We start from the raw sequence: 15,747 nt of genomic DNA, 5'->3' as shown, positions 1-15,747 counted from the left end.
ATTTTCGGTATAAAAATACTGAAATATAGCTGAGGTTTTGTCATAAGAGGTTGCTCAACACTAATTTAATAAACATCGTTAGTGCGTGCTATCGCTGCCAATGTTCCATCTCTAAAGCACACACAGCTCAAGAATTACATTGTCTTATCAAATCGTAGCAAATTCGCCATGGGTCGTCTAATACTCGAGCACACACTACAAGGCCACAAAGGGCGCATCTGGGGAGTCGCCTGGCATCCGAAAGGCAACAGCTTCGCTTCGTGTGGCGAGGACAAAGCCATCCGTGTTTGGTCCCTCTCTGGCAACAGCTGGAGCACTAAAACCATATTGTCCGATGGACATAAGCGCACAATACGCGAGGTACGCTGGTCGCCATGTGGTGAGTACTTGGCCTCGGCCAGCTTCGATGCCACTACCGCCATTTGGTCCAAGCACGAATGCAATGCCACCCTGGAGGGCCATGAGAACGAGGTGAAGAGCGTTAGTTGGTCACGCAGTGGAGGCCTCTTGGCGACTTGTTCACGCGACAAATCTGTGTGGATCTGGGAGGTGGCTGGCGATGATGAGTTCGAATGCGCCGCTGTACTTAACGCACACACGCAGGATGTGAAGCGTGTTGTGTGGCATCCAAAACTCGAGATTTTGGCTTCTGCCTCATATGACAATACCATCAAAATGTTTGCCGAAAGTGCCTTAGACAGCGATTGGGATTGCACAGCTACGCTCAGCTCGCACACGAGCACAGTGTGGAGCATTGACTTTGATGCCGATGGCGATCGTTTGGTGTCCTGCAGCGATGATGCTACGCTCAAGATCTGGCGAGCGTATCCGCCGGGCAATGAAGCTGGTATTGCGACACCGGACAAAACAACCGTATGGAAGTGTGTCTGCACCATAGCAGGGCAGCATTCGCGTGCCATTTACGATGTGTCGTGGTGCAAGCTAACTGGGCTTATTGCTAGCGCCTGTGGCGATGATGGCATTCGCATCTTCAAGGAGACAAGCGATTCCAAACGGGATGAACCCACATTTGAGTTGCTAACGACCGAGGAAAGTGCACACGAACAGGATGTGAATGCTGTCGAATGGAATCCTGTGACGCCAGGTCAACTGATCTCCTGCAGTGACGATGGCACCATTAAGATATGGAAACTAAGCGAGTAGAAGGGGATTCTTAATATTTTTTGTGTGGGTTTTATGTGTACATACCTAAGGATATGCTTAAGTATAAATGAATGTAATAAATATGTAACTTGTTGCAGTAACTAGCGACTATTTGCTAAGAAACGGCTCATGCAGCGTCTTGTACAGTTTCTTAGCTTTACGTGGACCCAGACCCATAACCTGAGACAGCCGTTCCTCACTGGCATTGATAAGATTCTCAAGATTTCCGAAGATCTGCAATAGAGTCACTGCATCGGTTTTGTTCACTGGCTTGATGTTGGTAAGCGCTGCCACAAGCTGTAGAGAAAAATTCGATTAAGATTGAGAAGTAAGTGCTTGAGCAACTCACTTTCTGATGGGGATTCGATTCCACACGCTCCATGATGAGATCAGGCGGACGCTTCTCAAATTGTTTGTACGTTTCTATGATTTTGCCGGCTTCCTCTGCATTCCATGCCAGCATCATGGTTAAATCCGCCAGCAATGAGATACGTGTTAAGCTCTTTAACGCATTGTGTGGCTCCGGTGTATCCACTTGGACCAGCAGGACTCGCAACTCGTACATCTTGCCCAGCGCTTTTAGACGCTGACATATGTAATCGGGATTGAGATTGTGATACTTGAGTGATAGGAATAAAATGCATGATGTGCGGCCCACCACATAATCGGGCACAATGTCATCGCGAAACTCCAGAGGCACATTTAGAATGGATTTCAGAATAGGATTTCCCCTTTGTTTACTATGAACCAAAACACTGTGCGGATTTGATGGCAACTTGGATGAACCTGCAGCTACGTTGCTGCTACTATTGCTTGAGGTTAGCGACTCTGATGGGACCTGCAATTTGGGTAACTTGGGAGCCGTGGGCATGTCCATGGAAGCCAATACATCGTCAAACGAATCGTCGATTAGATCGTCCATTTTAGCCCGGTAAATTGTAGAATTTCACAAAAAAAAACAATACAATCGTTATCGAACTGTGTCTATCGAAATGATATTTACAAACATACTATGGTATATTTTCTATATAAAATAGTATATTTTATTATTTAACTGCGGTCACGCTTTCCTTTCGAGTTGTCAACTCAGCGACGTGTGCGTGCAAATTGTTTATATTTTTTGCAAAAATAAATAATTAAACGTTCAATTAAATCATGGCTTCACATCCGGTGTTTATAGATCTGTCGTTAGATGAGCAGGTAATGTTTGGAACACAAATAAGTAACTAATAGCTACTGTGGTATCTGATGAACAGTAAAGTGAGGTTATGATGCGGCTGACTGCAAAAACAAAATTTGTAAATATCAAAATCCGAATTAACTTATATTTCTATTTTAAACACAGGTGCAAGAACTGCGCAAGTATTTCAAGAAGTTGGGTGCCGAAATCTCATCGGAAAAATCTAATAAAGGCGTTGAAGATGATTTGCACAAAATTATTGGCGTCTGCGAAGTTTGCTTCAAAGACGGCGAACCAGCCCAGATCGATGGCATTTTAAACAGCATTGTGTCCATTATGATTACGGTTAGTACAAATAATACCATTTAATTAGCGGAAAAATTCAATATTCTTCTACACGCTTGTAGATACCTCTGGATCGTGGCGAGAATATTGTCCTGGCATATTGCGAAAAGATGACCAAGGCACCCAACCAGCCGCTGGCGAAAGTTTGCTTGCAGTCACTGTGGCGTCTTTTCAACAATCTAGATACAGCGTCCCCGTTGCGGTACCATGTTTACTACCACTTGGTGCAAGTGGCCAAGCAGTGCGATCAAGTGCTCGAGGTCTTTACTGGCGTCGATCAATTGAAATCGCAGTTTGCCAACTGCCCACCATCCAGCGAGCAGATGCAGAAGTTGTATCGTCTGCTGCACGATGTGACCAAGGACACCAATCTGGAACTGTCTTCCAAGGTGATGATTGAGCTGTTGGGCACCTACACCGCCGATAATGCGTGCGTTGCTCGTGAAGATGCCATGAAGTGCATTGTCACCGCTTTGGCCGATCCCAATACATTCCTGCTCGATCCTCTATTGTCGCTGAAGCCTGTGCGCTTCCTAGAGGGCGATTTAATTCACGATTTGTTGTCCATATTCGTATCAGACAAATTGCCATCGTATGTGCAATTTTACGAGGATCATAAGGAGTTTGTGAACTCTCAGGGTCTCAACCATGAACAAAACATGAAGAAGATGCGTCTGCTTACATTCATGCAGTTGGCTGAGAGTTTCCCCGAGATGAGTTTCGATACACTGACTAAGGAACTTCAGATCGCTGAAGACGAAGTAGAGCCATTTGTCATTGAGGTGTTGAAGACGAAACTGGTGCGTGTGCGTCTCGATCAGGCCAATCGCAAGGTGCACATCTCGTCGACTATGCATAGGACCTTTGGTGCACCACAGTGGGAACAGCTGCGTGATCTGCTGCAGGCATGGAAGGAGAACCTCAGCTCGGTTCGTGAAGGCTTGACGAATGTTTCATCTGCACAATTGGATTTGGCGCGTACACAGAAGTTGATACATTAGAAATACCGATTGCGAAATATCTTAGTGACGTCAAGATCAAATAAAAAGCACCGTAAAAAGTTTATATATTAAATTATTTTGAGGAAATGCGTGAGAAACAAAGCTTGAATAAATTTCTAAGTAAATCGAAAATGGAGTACAAAATAATTTCATAAATTCTTGAATCAATCGCAATAATCGTTAACTTTCTAGCTTATTAATACTAATACTACAAATTACTAATGATAAGGATTGATACAAGTGTTCCGAGATTCACGTTTGTTAGTCGATTGCTTTACAACTCTTCATGCATCTTCGCCTGCTGACGATCTTTTTCTTTGGGAAAAGACCAGAAATATGACGGAAAGTCATGTGCATCCCTTTCACGCTTTACAAAAGCGCTATACGAAGAGATGCAGTTGCCAATAAAGTGATTTGATTGTCCTAGAATTGCCAAGTCCAGATATGGATCATCCTCAGGCAACTTATGTACACTAATGTCCATTCGACTCAGGGCCGCGGTAAGTTCAGCAATCATGTGATTGGCATCGGATGCAACAAACACAGACTTTACCTCATTCTTGGGCTGGGTTTGACGCACATTCTTAATGGTGCGCTTCAATTGACGCACAATTGCCTCCTTCGAGGGCATGCATAGATCGGAATAGAGATGACCACGCTCATTTTTATAGCCCAGACATTGAGGAGATGCAAACAATTGCTGGCTATCCTTAATGTGTTCACATGCACGCACCCAATCGATGCCATTGCGCAAATGGAGTCCAATGAAAGCACCGCGTGGCAAAACGTTGCGTATATATTCTTGAGCTGCCACATTATACTTTCGACTCCATTGGAGATGTTTTTGTAGTTCGCGATTCTCATGCTGTACAGGAAAGCTCGCTGGTGCACCGGTGAACGCCAAGACTGGCCATTTATCAGCTGGATAATTGTTCATCCATTTGGTTGCCATGGTACTGTGATGAACGTCAAAATGTAGCGGACCGTAGAACTCCGAACGCACAAAATCGATATTGTGAGTATCCCAGAAAGGACCAAAGGGATTCCCATCCTTGGCATGGCAGTTGGGTGCATCTGGATCATTCTTCTCCTGCTGCAGGCTTTTGCGCTCCATGTAGCAGAAGGAGACGCGTTCCGTTGCTGGCCACACATCCTCAGCCAATTTTGACATGAAGTCCGACATTAGAATCACGCGATGATAATCAAGTAATGGCTGTACTTGGAAATATGTATCGAATGATACTTGACGGGAGCGCATTTCACCCTTACGATACTCGACCCATGGAGGCAATATCAGCGTTCGATTTAATGCTTTAGCAAATGCCAATGAACCAAGAAAATGATCCGCCTGATTACCAAAGCGTCCTAGAAACATTAACTTAAAATATAGCTTAAGTACATAAAAATTAGTTCAACTTACCCATGCAGGGACAATAAGTCAAGTATCCATTAGGATCGCGCTCAAACTGAGCTTCTGCTGTCAATATTAACGTTAAAATTAAATAAATAAATAAATTAGGACACAGCATTCTGCCGGCTTCGTCTTTTAGCCGCTTTGAATCGATAAACGATGACTTTCGATTACAAATTATTGAGTTGCCACCACATTTACTTTGCATAATGTGGTAATCTTGGTCAGAATGGCCAGTTGACAGTTGTTATTATTTGCTTTATTTTCACATATGTATAATCTATTTCATAATTGCTGTATGCTCACTTATCCATGATTTAAGATAAGAGCTTGTAGTGAATACTGTACAAATGACTTCACAGATTTACAATCAAAAGAAGTTCATCCCCACAGCGCCGGAGAAGGGCAGCTTTCCATTAGATCACGAGAGCTTGTGCAAGAAGCACTTCCTAATCTATGCGAGTTGCTTGAGACGCAACGACAACGACAACGGCAAGTGTCGCTTAGAGGCTAAAGATTATTTGGGCTGTCGCATGGACAACAATCTTATGGAAAAAACAGAATGGGAGAAACTGGGATTTTCACAAAAGACGCTGCCCAAGGAGCAGCATCAGCCTCAACAACAACAACAATAAAGCCAGAACGCAATGTGATCATTGCAGCAACGGGAAGTGTTGCTACCATAAAACTAGTTCAATTAATATCCGAACTAAGTAATGAACAGCTGGAATACAAATTTAACGTGAGTTGCTAAATGTTGAGTTTCATTACGTTTTTAATTGATTACCATTACTCATCAGATCAAAGTCATTATTACGGAACATGCTAAGCACTTTTTTGAACTGGAACAAATGCCGGAGAACGTTCCCATCTTACACAACCGCGACGAGTGGCTTACTTGGAATAAGCGTGGTGACCCTGTGCTCCATATTGAGCTAGGCAAGTGGGCAGATATGCTCTTGATAGCACCGCTCAGCGCCAATTCTCTGGCGAAGATTGCCACCGTAAGACAAAATTATCTAAGTGTAATGCATAAAGATAAACTGATAAGTTGTTGATTTTTATAGGGTATATGCGATAACCTGGTGATGTGTGTTGTACGCGCTTGGGACCTTAAGAAGCCTCTCCTGTTCGCTCCAGCAATGAACACTCGCATGTACGATCATCCCATAACTCGAGAACAGATCGACAGGTTAATCAGCTGGGGCTACACGGAGATTCCCTGCATTTCAAAGACCCTAATGTGTGGCGACACCGGTAATGGGGCGATGTCAGAGGTAGCCACCATTGTAAAGAGTGTTGTTGCTGCCTTTTTGTTGTCGGTGTAAATACTTTATAATAATTATTAACAAATAAATTATGGTACTCTCCAAGAGTAGTGATTAACTTATTCATTACACTCATATTATAAAGGGGCTATGTGAAATGTGACAGCTGAAATAAAAAGCGACGCTATTTAGATTTTTTATTTTATTTGTAATAATGTTTATTGGTTAATTTTGAGTGCATCTAGGAGCAAAATGTTTTTCGTACTTGTTTTTTTGTTTGTATATTTTTTTAATTTTGTTCCTCATGTCGTTTATAGTTTTGCTTCATTTTTTAATTGCATTTGGGTTTTCCATTTCATTTTATATTTTTATGTGTTGTAATTTTGTGTGTGTTTTATCAACAATTTTATGCATTTTAAATCATTTTTATATGCAAATTACAATTATTTTATGCGCTATAATATATATATATATATTCTAGAGATGTGTGGGTGTGTGTGGTATGTATGTGTGTTTGTGTAGCGAATGATAACTTAAGATTAGGGAAATTAAAAAGCTTAGTTATTATTACACAGTAAAATATATATGTATGTTTGTTTTCGTGTATGTTGTAGCTGTAGATATATTTAATTGTTTCACTTCCAACTCTTTTTGTTGTTTAAAAACGAATCAACTGAATAATTATCATTACGCATATGCAGCGACAAATTATAAAAAATATACATAGTCTTCAGGCATACATATGTCCAACCTAAGTATGAAGTTTTTCTCAAATCTAACTTAGAAATAAATATGTATTTATAAGTGTATATATGTTCAATGTATACACGTTTTTACTTTTAATTTACAACTAATATTAAACATAAATATATACACTAAGCATATACTTGCTTTTCGTATTTTATTGGTTTTGCTGCCCTTTTTTGTATTTATCTTTAATTACAGTATTTTTTTTGTTTCGGTTCTTGTTAATGCTTGTTTCTATATTGTATCTGGTCTTCCAATATCCTTGAGAATCAAACTACGAAAACAACTCACATCTCAAGGATATGCAATAAGCGCAAAGTACTCAACATTTGCCTCGACTTTCCCCATAATTATAAATGTATGTCTGTATCTCTATAGGTCATTTGTAATGATTTATACAAAAGTTTTTGAGAGTTGCTGCAACATGCCTAAGTTTACATGGATATATACTATATATGTGTGTATTTATGATGAGTTGGGGTTTGTATATATGTTTGTCACAAGCACAAGCCTTCGCTGCACTCCTAGTTCTGTACGTTCTTATGCTTTTGATTATAGTCATTAGCTTACAAAAATTTGTCGAGTAAAAATGTCTATGTTTTCTGTCTGTTGTCTTGTCAAATGTTTCTTTTCCTGACGTTTCAACTAAGACTCACAATACAATACGATATTAGATAGCCAGTTCATCTTAATATGGGTATTATCTATATATAAATATTTATATACTACTATAATACGTTGTCAAGTTGCATCTGCAGGCGTAGCTTTCATCTAATCACACAGGCAACGCACAGTTTCGCTGCATTGATGCAGTCGTCGTGGCAGAATGCACCACATTGCTGACAAATGACCATCGCGTTTAGTGCACATGCGCAGCTGTTGTTGGTTGTTGCCTCGTTGCCTGGTGGCGTGTTCTCTCCGCTTTGTTGCATTTGCAATAATGGATGCTGCTGTTGTTGAGTTGTCTGCTGTATTTGTACCTGATTGCCAGCAATGCTGCCAGCAGCTGTTGTCGATGTTGTGCTGGTTGTTACCATAAAGTTATTGCCAGCTTCAATCAGAGTAGTTGCTGGTGCCGAAGTGCTGTTGTTACCGGCATCAATGTAGGTGATATTGGTTCCTTTTTGTGAAAACAAAAAATATCATTAGTATATTCATTAAATAAAAGAATGCCAACTTAATTTCTTACAAAGAATACAAAATAATATTGAATTCAAATACAAAACATGCAGAGTTTACATACTCGATACGCAAATGCATACGCAAAAGTGTTACGTAGAAACAACGAAAGGTAAATCTAACAAATCTATGTGATAAATATTATTGCGTGCCAATGAGTCGATTTTGATTTGATTTATGGGCGATGGATTTGAAAGACGTACCTCGCTAAGCACTAATAATACACCAATTTACCTGCAGCGACATTGCGCCGCACAATATTCGCGGCCGCACTGACATTGCCCAACTGCTGCTGTTGCAACTGCTGCGGGTGCAGTTCATGATGATGCAGTGCATCATTGTTGGCAATCACTGGCGCACCGTTGCCAGCCGTGTTATTGTCAACAGATGCCGGACGCCCGCGTCCGCCCATTGTTAATCCGTTCAGATTGTGCAACGGATTCTGCACGGTGACAAACTGCCAAAATAGTTGAGCACAGCAAGCAATCAGAATCAAATAAATTTGGATAGTTAATAGTTTGACAATAGGGCATACCTGATTTTGATGCATAGGTGGGGCGCTCGAAGCACGTGGCGCTTGATTGTCAGCTGCACCCACATTGGCGCGATGAACCAACACGTACTGCCCAGTTCCATTCTGATGCAGGAGCTGTTCCGGTGTCGTTGGCGGCGCCTGCTGTGCCACCTGTTGCCCAGTTGCCAACTGCAGCTGCTGTGCAGCATTGCTGGTGGCACCAGGCGCCGCTGTCATCATATGTCGTATAACTGTTGTGGGTGATGGCTTTCTCTGCACATACTTCTTACGCGGAAAGCCTCCCATGCGAGGTCCGATTACCTGCAAGCGAAACAAACATTAGCTTTAATGGCATATAGTATAAATTAAAATTTCCATTTACCTTGTAGACACCTGGTCTCCCCACACCCATTACATTAGGTGGCATACCGGAGGGCAGGGCTGGCGCTGCAGCAACGGTGGCCGCCCCGCCAAGCAGTTCCTCCTGCTTCAAATTCTGTGGGGCTGCGGCGGCAGCAGCTGTTGCTATCACATTGCTGCTAACCGTGCTGAGATTGCTCATCGGTGTGGCAGCCACAGTAGATACATTCAATGGCGTATTGCTGCTAGTGCTGCTGACAGTTGTTGTTGCCTGCTGCTGGCTGAGAATAGCTGCCGGCGGACGCAGTTGGGCTTTGAGGTTCTCGCGATTTGGACTGTTCTGTATTACAGCCTGACATATTTGATAGCTTCGCTCTAGATTAACAGCACCCGGTGGCAATCTATTGGTGGTCGCCTTGCGTCCCTTGCCCGTGGGCATTTTAGGCTGCAATCGTTGCTGGGCTATAGTTGTCGGTACACCTGATGGCGGCATTGCTTTCATTGTCAGCACATTGTTAACTGCTGAGACGGGTATCTGCACAGACTGCTGTTGTTGCTGTTGCAAATTACTGTTGTGATTAAGCTGCTGCTGCTGTTGAGCTGTTGCTGGTTGCTGCTGAACTGCCGTAACAACATTGGCATAGCTGGACGGAATCTGTTGGTTATTTGCTGCTGTTGGTGTTGCGACAACAGCAGGCGTTGCAGCGGTGTTGGGCGATGCATTGGCTGGTCGTGTCATCGATATAATGTTCAGGGGCTTAGCTATGAACTTGGGCGGCACAACGCTTTGTTGCGGCTGTTGTTGATAGCTTTGTTGCTGCTGCTGTTGTTGTTGCTGCAGTTGCTGTTGTTGCAGCAGATTGTTGTTAGCTACCTGCGCTAGCAATTGTCTTTGATGCAATTGAGCCTGTTGCAAAGCAAATTGTTGTAGTTGTTGCTGCTTTTGCTGTGCTTGCTGTTGCTGTTCGAGTTGCTGTTGTTGCTGCTGCTGTGCGAGAAGATTAGGTGCCAAAAACTGCTGAGCCCCATTGCTGTTAATCTCAAAAGGCTTGCGCAACGTTATGGGCAACGTTTGATGTGTTTTATGTAACGCATTGCTGCTAGTGGCTTGCTGCTGTTGCACCTGTTGATGTTGTTGTTGCTGCTGCTGTTGTTGCTGCTGTTGGTGCTGTTGTGCAGCTGCTTGCAAGGTGAACTGTTGTAATAATTGCTGCTGCTGCAGTTGCTGCTGCTGGCGCTGTTGCTGCTGTTGTTGTTGCAAAAGGAAATTCCCAATAATCTGACCATTGGAATCAACCAGAATCTGACGCTGCTGCTGTTGCTGCTGCTGAGGGGGCGCTGCAGCAGGTGCAGTTGCTTGTTGCGGTAGCTGATTAATCGCAATACTACTACTGCTACTGCTGCATAAACTCAAATTATTGCTGCTGTCGTTGCTGTTACTGCTGTTCGTAATAACCGTGCTGGATACTTCCATTTCGGCTGCCGACATGGGCACTGCATCACACAGCAGTTCGTGCGTAATCTGCAAACGAAGGAATTCACTTTATTATAGTACTCTTCAATGCTATTCAAATTGCACTTACCTCATTTGAATAGTCGACGTTATGAGCTTGTGGTATAAACGAATGTTGCGCTAATTGCACCACATCCTGAATTTGCGAATGCAATTGATGTTGTTGCTGCTGCTGTTGTTCCTGCTGCTGTTGATGATGCTGCTGTAATTTGTCAACAATATCACGCACAGTGTCGCCCTCGCTGTCCTCGATAACGTGATCAACCATTGCACTCATCACTTCATCCTGGTCTTGTGGCTCAGCGTCAATGCATTCAACAATATCGTCATCCTCATCGACATTATCATCGTCTTCGTCAACCTCTTCGGCCACTGCCTCGGTGACATTATTGTCCAGCAGATTGTGACATTCCACAATGTCATCATCCTCTGCTTCATTTACCACATCCATCATGTGGATAGCCTCGTCATTTAAATGTTGCTCTGCTCCATGCAATTCGTCGATTGTTGATGCGTCACTATTTAATGGCGCCGATGTCATCAATTTAATGCCACCAAAGTTCCAATCGTGCTGAACATGCTGAAACATTTCACTAGAATTTAATTCCACGGCGGGCGTTGATTGTTGCTGTTGCTCCTGTTGCTGTTGAAGTGTGGCCACTGAGCTGAGCATTGCTTGCATATCAGCAAGCGTTGTTTCAGCAGCTGTTGCTAGCGATATTGGGGCTGCCAAAGTCGTTGTTGTGGCAGCCGTTGTCGAGGAGTTGCTGCTGGAACAGGACGATGATAACGAAGATGATATCGATGACGATGTGCAATTGCTGGACGCCAACGAACTCGATGACGTTGTTGTCGATAGCGAATTACTGGCCATTGTCATGGGCATTGTTGGTGAATCCTCAATCTGCTTATCACAAGGATCGTCCAGTTTAATGATTGTTGCTGTCGCTATAAATGCGGCAAAGAAAATTGCTTATTAGATATTGAATTTCAATTAATAAATTTGATGTGTATATTACAATTTGATGATGATGATGAGGAATAGAAATTGTGGCTAATGGTTGCTTGATGATCGTGGAAGTAAGCTTAAGTGTGAAAAGAGAATGAATTTATAAAGTTCGTGTGAATTGTAATAATTGTCAATGGGTAGTAACTTCTTACCGTGATCGATTGTATCTGCAAATACAAAGTCATGGTTTCTTGTGGTTGTCGATGTCGACGCAGTTGTTGCTGTTGGTAGCGCCACATTAGGCGTTGCTTTGGTGTCTAATCATGTAAGATGAATATAAAATTAATAACTAGAAATAAATATTAAGGCAATCAACATACCTTCAACAAGTTCCACATCCGGCGAGTAGCCTGCAAAGTGACTGGTAGTCACAGGAATTGTTGTAGGTATAATGTTTAATGTTGCTGCTACTGCTGTTGATGTGGATATTGATGTTGTTGCTGGTATTGATGCAGATGCTGTTGTTGGTGTTGGCGTTGTTAATGTCTCCGTATTTGTTGCCTTGTTTTTAGCACAGGTACTGTTTATAAGTGGCTGCTGGTCGTTTATTGTTACTGCTAATTTTGCATCCAACTCGTCGGTCGCATGCTCATCAATATTTGTTGTATTAGGAACAATCATCTCCACAACCTCTCGTTTTATTAGCTTGCTTTCTTTTGACGTTGTTGGCAACTCACTGACGATTGTCGATAGATCGCTGCGTTTGCGTCGTGATGGACTGCTCGACGGGCGTTTCAGAACGCGCCGATGTTGCTCCGTTAAAGCGTTGCTGCTGCTGCTGTTGCTACTGCTGCTAATGATGTTGTTGCTACTTTTATTTAATGTTTCTGTTGTTGCATTAATAGTTGCCACTGTTGTTTCTGCTGTTGCTATTGTTGCTTCGCTACTGCCAGTAGTTGCAGTATTCTCACTGGCTATGGATATTGTTGATGTTGTGGTTGTCGTGGTTGTGGATTCGCACTTTGTGCTCTGCAAAGAATAAGAAAATTTGGTTAATATTGAATTGTTGTTCACAAATATGCAAAACTCTGTCTTACAATATTAAATTTCAATTCAGTCTCATTATCACATGTTGCTTGTTGTAGTTGTTGTTCTTGCTGCTGCTGTTGTGGCTGTGGAGGTGGTGCTGTTGGTGTTTGTGTTGATGATGGTGGTGGTGGTGGCGTTACTACTACAGCTGCATCAGCTGCTGTTGTCTCCAGCTTCTGCTTTGAGGGCTCGAGCTTAAGCTTACAGGTGGGCGGGTTGGAATTCGGTGCACGTTTCGCATTTTTCTCACCCCAATAGGGCTCAAAGTGCTTCAATTTCCAGGGATCGACTTTGTTCTTTTCCCGTTCCGCTTCCGTTTTCAGCTTTATTTGATTCTCTGGCGTGAATTCGCCTTCGCTAAGACGTTCTCGCCACTCTAAGCAGGCGCGTGCAAAGAACTCGTTATTTAGGCAGGAGGCGCTTAATCGTATGGCTTCATGGGAGCTGACACTACCACTGCCACTCCCACTGCTTGTACTCGGCTCGTCCGGCTGCTGAAGCGGTGGCTGCACAACCTCGCTGGCTTCGCGATCCACGCTCGGCAACAGTTGAATAAGATTGTGCTGGTACAGTGGCGGCAATAATGAGAATGTTTGCTTATTTAGCAACGCGCGCAGGTTTGTGGATGCCAATATGGAGTCTGGCGTTTCCAAATCGATTTTGCCATCCTTAAACTGCTCAATTTGCGCCGCAGTTGTAAGCTTCTTGTTGCTGCGACGACGCGGCTTAACACTGAATCCCGGTATCGAGGCCAGTACCTCACGCATTGTCGACGCTTGGGTAACAGCCTTAGAACTCGGTGAAGCTGTTGATGCTGCTGCTGCCGCTGCTGCGGCTGCTGTTGCCGCTGCTGCTGCTGCCGCCGCCGCTGCAGCCGCTTTAGCTTGCTGCTGCTGTTGGATGCGACGACTGCTGATGCCACGCACAGGTGGTGCAGATGTCGTGGATGAGGACGAGGCGGAGGTGGATGTAGTGGCAGCGTTGATGGCAGGTGATGGCGCCAGTTGCGCTGTTGCTGCAGTTAACGTTACTGCTGTTGTTGGCGGTAACGCAGCGTTGTTATGCAATGCATCTTCGTTATTGCCTGCTGCCTTTTTCTCAGGTGGCATGGATTTCATTATGATGCGTGGCAGGTGGCGCCTGATTCAATGAAATTGACAAATTAATACCAAAATAATATTCAATAGACTAGTTACCTACCTCAGACTATGTGTGTGCTTGTTGGGTGACGTTGAATTCATCGCGGACTGCTGCTGTTGATGTTGCTGCTGCTGGGGCGTCTCTAATGGCAGCGTTTGATGCGCTGCGCTGTCCAAAGCTAATGGATCCTTTTCATCGTCATCGTCTACGAGATTCACGTGCGCCGTTGCTTCCATAATCACAGGTATAATATGCTGTCGCTGTTGTGGAATGGTGGCGCCTTGAGTGGGCATTTGTTGTTGCTGCTGCTGTTCTTGTGGCGCTGCTGATGTGGATGTATCCGGCGTTATGGTTTTCATATTTATACATAAACATATATATAGCGATTCTATATATATATAAATAGAACTATTTACAACTACTCTCAGCAACGTTTGTTTTTATTATTGTATCCATGTCAGGCGTTGATACGATGGCAGTTTACTGGTTTCTTCCGTACATACTAAACATAAACACAAGAAAAAAATATGTAAATAAATTCATTGATAGCAATATGAACACACTAACCTGGCCAGCAGCAGTTTTTGCCATATCAATGGGGCGGGGGCAACACGAGCGGTATCCAATTTTTGGAGCGTTGCGCCCCCTTTTCTTAGAAAATTTCCTCAGTTATTCAGTTATATAGTTTCCCTTCCTAACTCAACACAGTCACTTTCCTCCTCCTCGATTATTTTACACACGCTAATTTTCAGTTGTTCAGTTCTCTTCGCCTTTCCTTTTAATACATATGTACGAATGTATGAATGTGTGTCCAACGTAAATTTGTTGCCTACAATAACAAACACAACAACAAAAGAGCAAAGTTGGTTGGTTTGTTGCTTTTGCCCCTGCAGGAATATTACACACATACATACATACACATATGTAATACACATATACATATATAATTATAACGCACACACACACGCAAACTCGTAAACTCACAGGCGCACGCACGCACTATAAAGTGTTTTTTGTTTTGCGTGGTTTTGGCTTTTATCTATTGCGTATTAATTAAGCCATTGTTGATACATTTGCAACACTTGCACTTCTTAAATGTTAGTTTCCATGCACTATACCTAAATTAAAATATTGAATGCATGTTGCAAAGACACAAACAAAAGCAGAAGCAGAGAGCTAAAAATTTTGGATTCTTTTTCTGCTTCTTGTGCTCTATGGAGCTGACTCTTTCTGACGCTAGCCCTTGCATATGCCTTGGCCGTACGCCAACGTCTGTCTTTGTTATACGCACAGGCTGTAGCTACGCAGCAAAAAAGCTTGAATGTAATTGAATGAAATTGTTATTACTTTGACCACTAAAAACTAAGCACTCTCAGCAAACACTCCACAATTTACATTTTATTATTAATTATGATTTTATTTTTGAAACAATTATTATTATAGTTATTTATTTAGGCTCCCATTGCGAGAGAGCACTACGCTATAGAGGGGTGAAGAAACATCGACGGCACTATCGATGCATCGATGTTTTTTTGTATTTCTTTTAAAAATCGTTTTTAATGGCAATCATCGACTGTTTTGTAATCGAAATAATATAAATTATTTTATTACTACTTTATAAGTATGATAAAAAAGTTATTCATTGCCTTTTTGGGTTGAGGTGTGTCCATAAGAAAAATTTACTATATAAACGCTTTTATCATCATGATATATTCTATTGGTTTAAAATATTTGGTATATTTAATACGCCTGAATAGCGTGTTATCTTATATTCTTGTTTATAAACAATTTTACATGCCGTCTATAACATATATTCCTGGATAATAGTTGTAGTAGTTAAATAATTGATTGTGTGCTAAAGAGTGTTGACACAAATATTTCTGTTTT

At 42.6% G+C, this 15,747-nt stretch overlaps 6 protein-coding genes across 12 annotated transcripts; 3 read left to right on the top strand and 3 right to left on the bottom strand.

The window, feature by feature from the left end:
• The first annotated feature begins 90 nt into the window (after positions 1-90).
• On the top strand, positions 91-1,265 carry LOC117570729 (probable cytosolic iron-sulfur protein assembly protein Ciao1). The gene has a single exon (XM_034252551.2). The coding sequence runs from the start codon at positions 169-171 to the stop codon at positions 1,162-1,164; it is 996 nt and encodes a 331-aa protein (XP_034108442.1). The 5' UTR covers positions 91-168; the 3' UTR covers positions 1,165-1,265.
• A 7-nt stretch (positions 1,266-1,272) lies between these two features.
• LOC117570731 (DNA excision repair protein ERCC-1) lies at positions 1,273-2,162 on the bottom strand. Its single transcript, XM_034252553.2, has 2 exons — positions 1,514-2,162; positions 1,273-1,461 (listed from the first exon to the last, which is right to left on the bottom strand). The coding sequence occupies exons 1-2, from the start codon at positions 2,084-2,086 to the stop codon at positions 1,273-1,275; spliced, it is 762 nt and encodes a 253-aa protein (XP_034108444.1). The 5' UTR covers positions 2,087-2,162.
• Positions 2,163-2,214: 52 nt separating this feature from the next.
• On the top strand, positions 2,215-3,754 carry LOC117570728 (eukaryotic translation initiation factor 3 subunit M). The gene is made up of 3 exons (XM_034252550.2): positions 2,215-2,364; positions 2,510-2,689; positions 2,752-3,754. Exons 1-3 carry the CDS (start codon positions 2,320-2,322, stop codon positions 3,688-3,690), a joined length of 1,164 nt encoding a protein of 387 aa, XP_034108441.1. The 5' UTR covers positions 2,215-2,319; the 3' UTR covers positions 3,691-3,754.
• Positions 3,755-3,851: 97 nt separating this feature from the next.
• LOC117570727 (GDP-fucose protein O-fucosyltransferase 1) lies at positions 3,852-5,267 on the bottom strand. The gene is made up of 2 exons (XM_034252549.2): positions 5,111-5,267; positions 3,852-5,055 (listed from the first exon to the last, which is right to left on the bottom strand). The coding sequence occupies exons 1-2, from the start codon at positions 5,217-5,219 to the stop codon at positions 3,965-3,967; spliced, it is 1,200 nt and encodes a 399-aa protein (XP_034108440.1). The 5' UTR covers positions 5,220-5,267; the 3' UTR covers positions 3,852-3,964.
• A 256-nt stretch (positions 5,268-5,523) lies between these two features.
• LOC117570732 (phosphopantothenoylcysteine decarboxylase) lies at positions 5,524-6,491 on the top strand. The gene is made up of 3 exons (XM_034252554.2): positions 5,524-5,843; positions 5,902-6,105; positions 6,169-6,491. Exons 1-3 carry the CDS (start codon positions 5,664-5,666, stop codon positions 6,427-6,429), a joined length of 645 nt encoding a protein of 214 aa, XP_034108445.1. The 5' UTR covers positions 5,524-5,663; the 3' UTR covers positions 6,430-6,491.
• A 79-nt stretch (positions 6,492-6,570) lies between these two features.
• On the bottom strand, positions 6,571-15,349 carry LOC117570725 (polycomb protein Asx). 7 transcript variants are annotated; one of them, XM_034252541.2, is made up of 12 exons: positions 15,208-15,349; positions 14,428-14,635; positions 13,921-14,362; positions 12,729-13,860; positions 12,012-12,660; positions 11,844-11,948; positions 11,702-11,767; positions 10,753-11,630; positions 9,192-10,691; positions 8,831-9,130; positions 8,530-8,752; positions 6,571-8,236 (listed from the first exon to the last, which is right to left on the bottom strand). In XM_034252541.2, the coding sequence occupies exons 3-12, from the start codon at positions 14,217-14,219 to the stop codon at positions 7,884-7,886; spliced, it is 5,505 nt and encodes a 1,834-aa protein (XP_034108432.1). In that variant the 5' UTR covers positions 14,220-14,362; positions 14,428-14,635; positions 15,208-15,349; the 3' UTR covers positions 6,571-7,883. The 7 variants fall into 7 exon arrangements, with proteins under 7 accessions (XP_034108432.1, XP_034108430.1, XP_034108434.1 ...); XM_034252539.2 differs by having other exon boundaries at positions 14,428-14,689; positions 15,208-15,344; XM_034252543.2 differs by lacking the exon at positions 15,208-15,349 and adding an exon at positions 14,845-14,978 and having other exon boundaries at positions 14,428-14,689.
• Positions 15,350-15,747: the final 398 nt, after the last annotated feature.

This window comes from Drosophila albomicans, chromosome 3 (assembly GCF_009650485.2).
Source record: "Drosophila albomicans strain 15112-1751.03 chromosome 3, ASM965048v2, whole genome shotgun sequence".
Lineage (NCBI taxonomy): Eukaryota > Metazoa > Arthropoda > Insecta > Diptera > Drosophilidae > Drosophila > Drosophila albomicans.
Note: the sequence above shows the minus strand (reverse complement) of the source record. Positions and strands in the feature narration are given on the sequence as shown.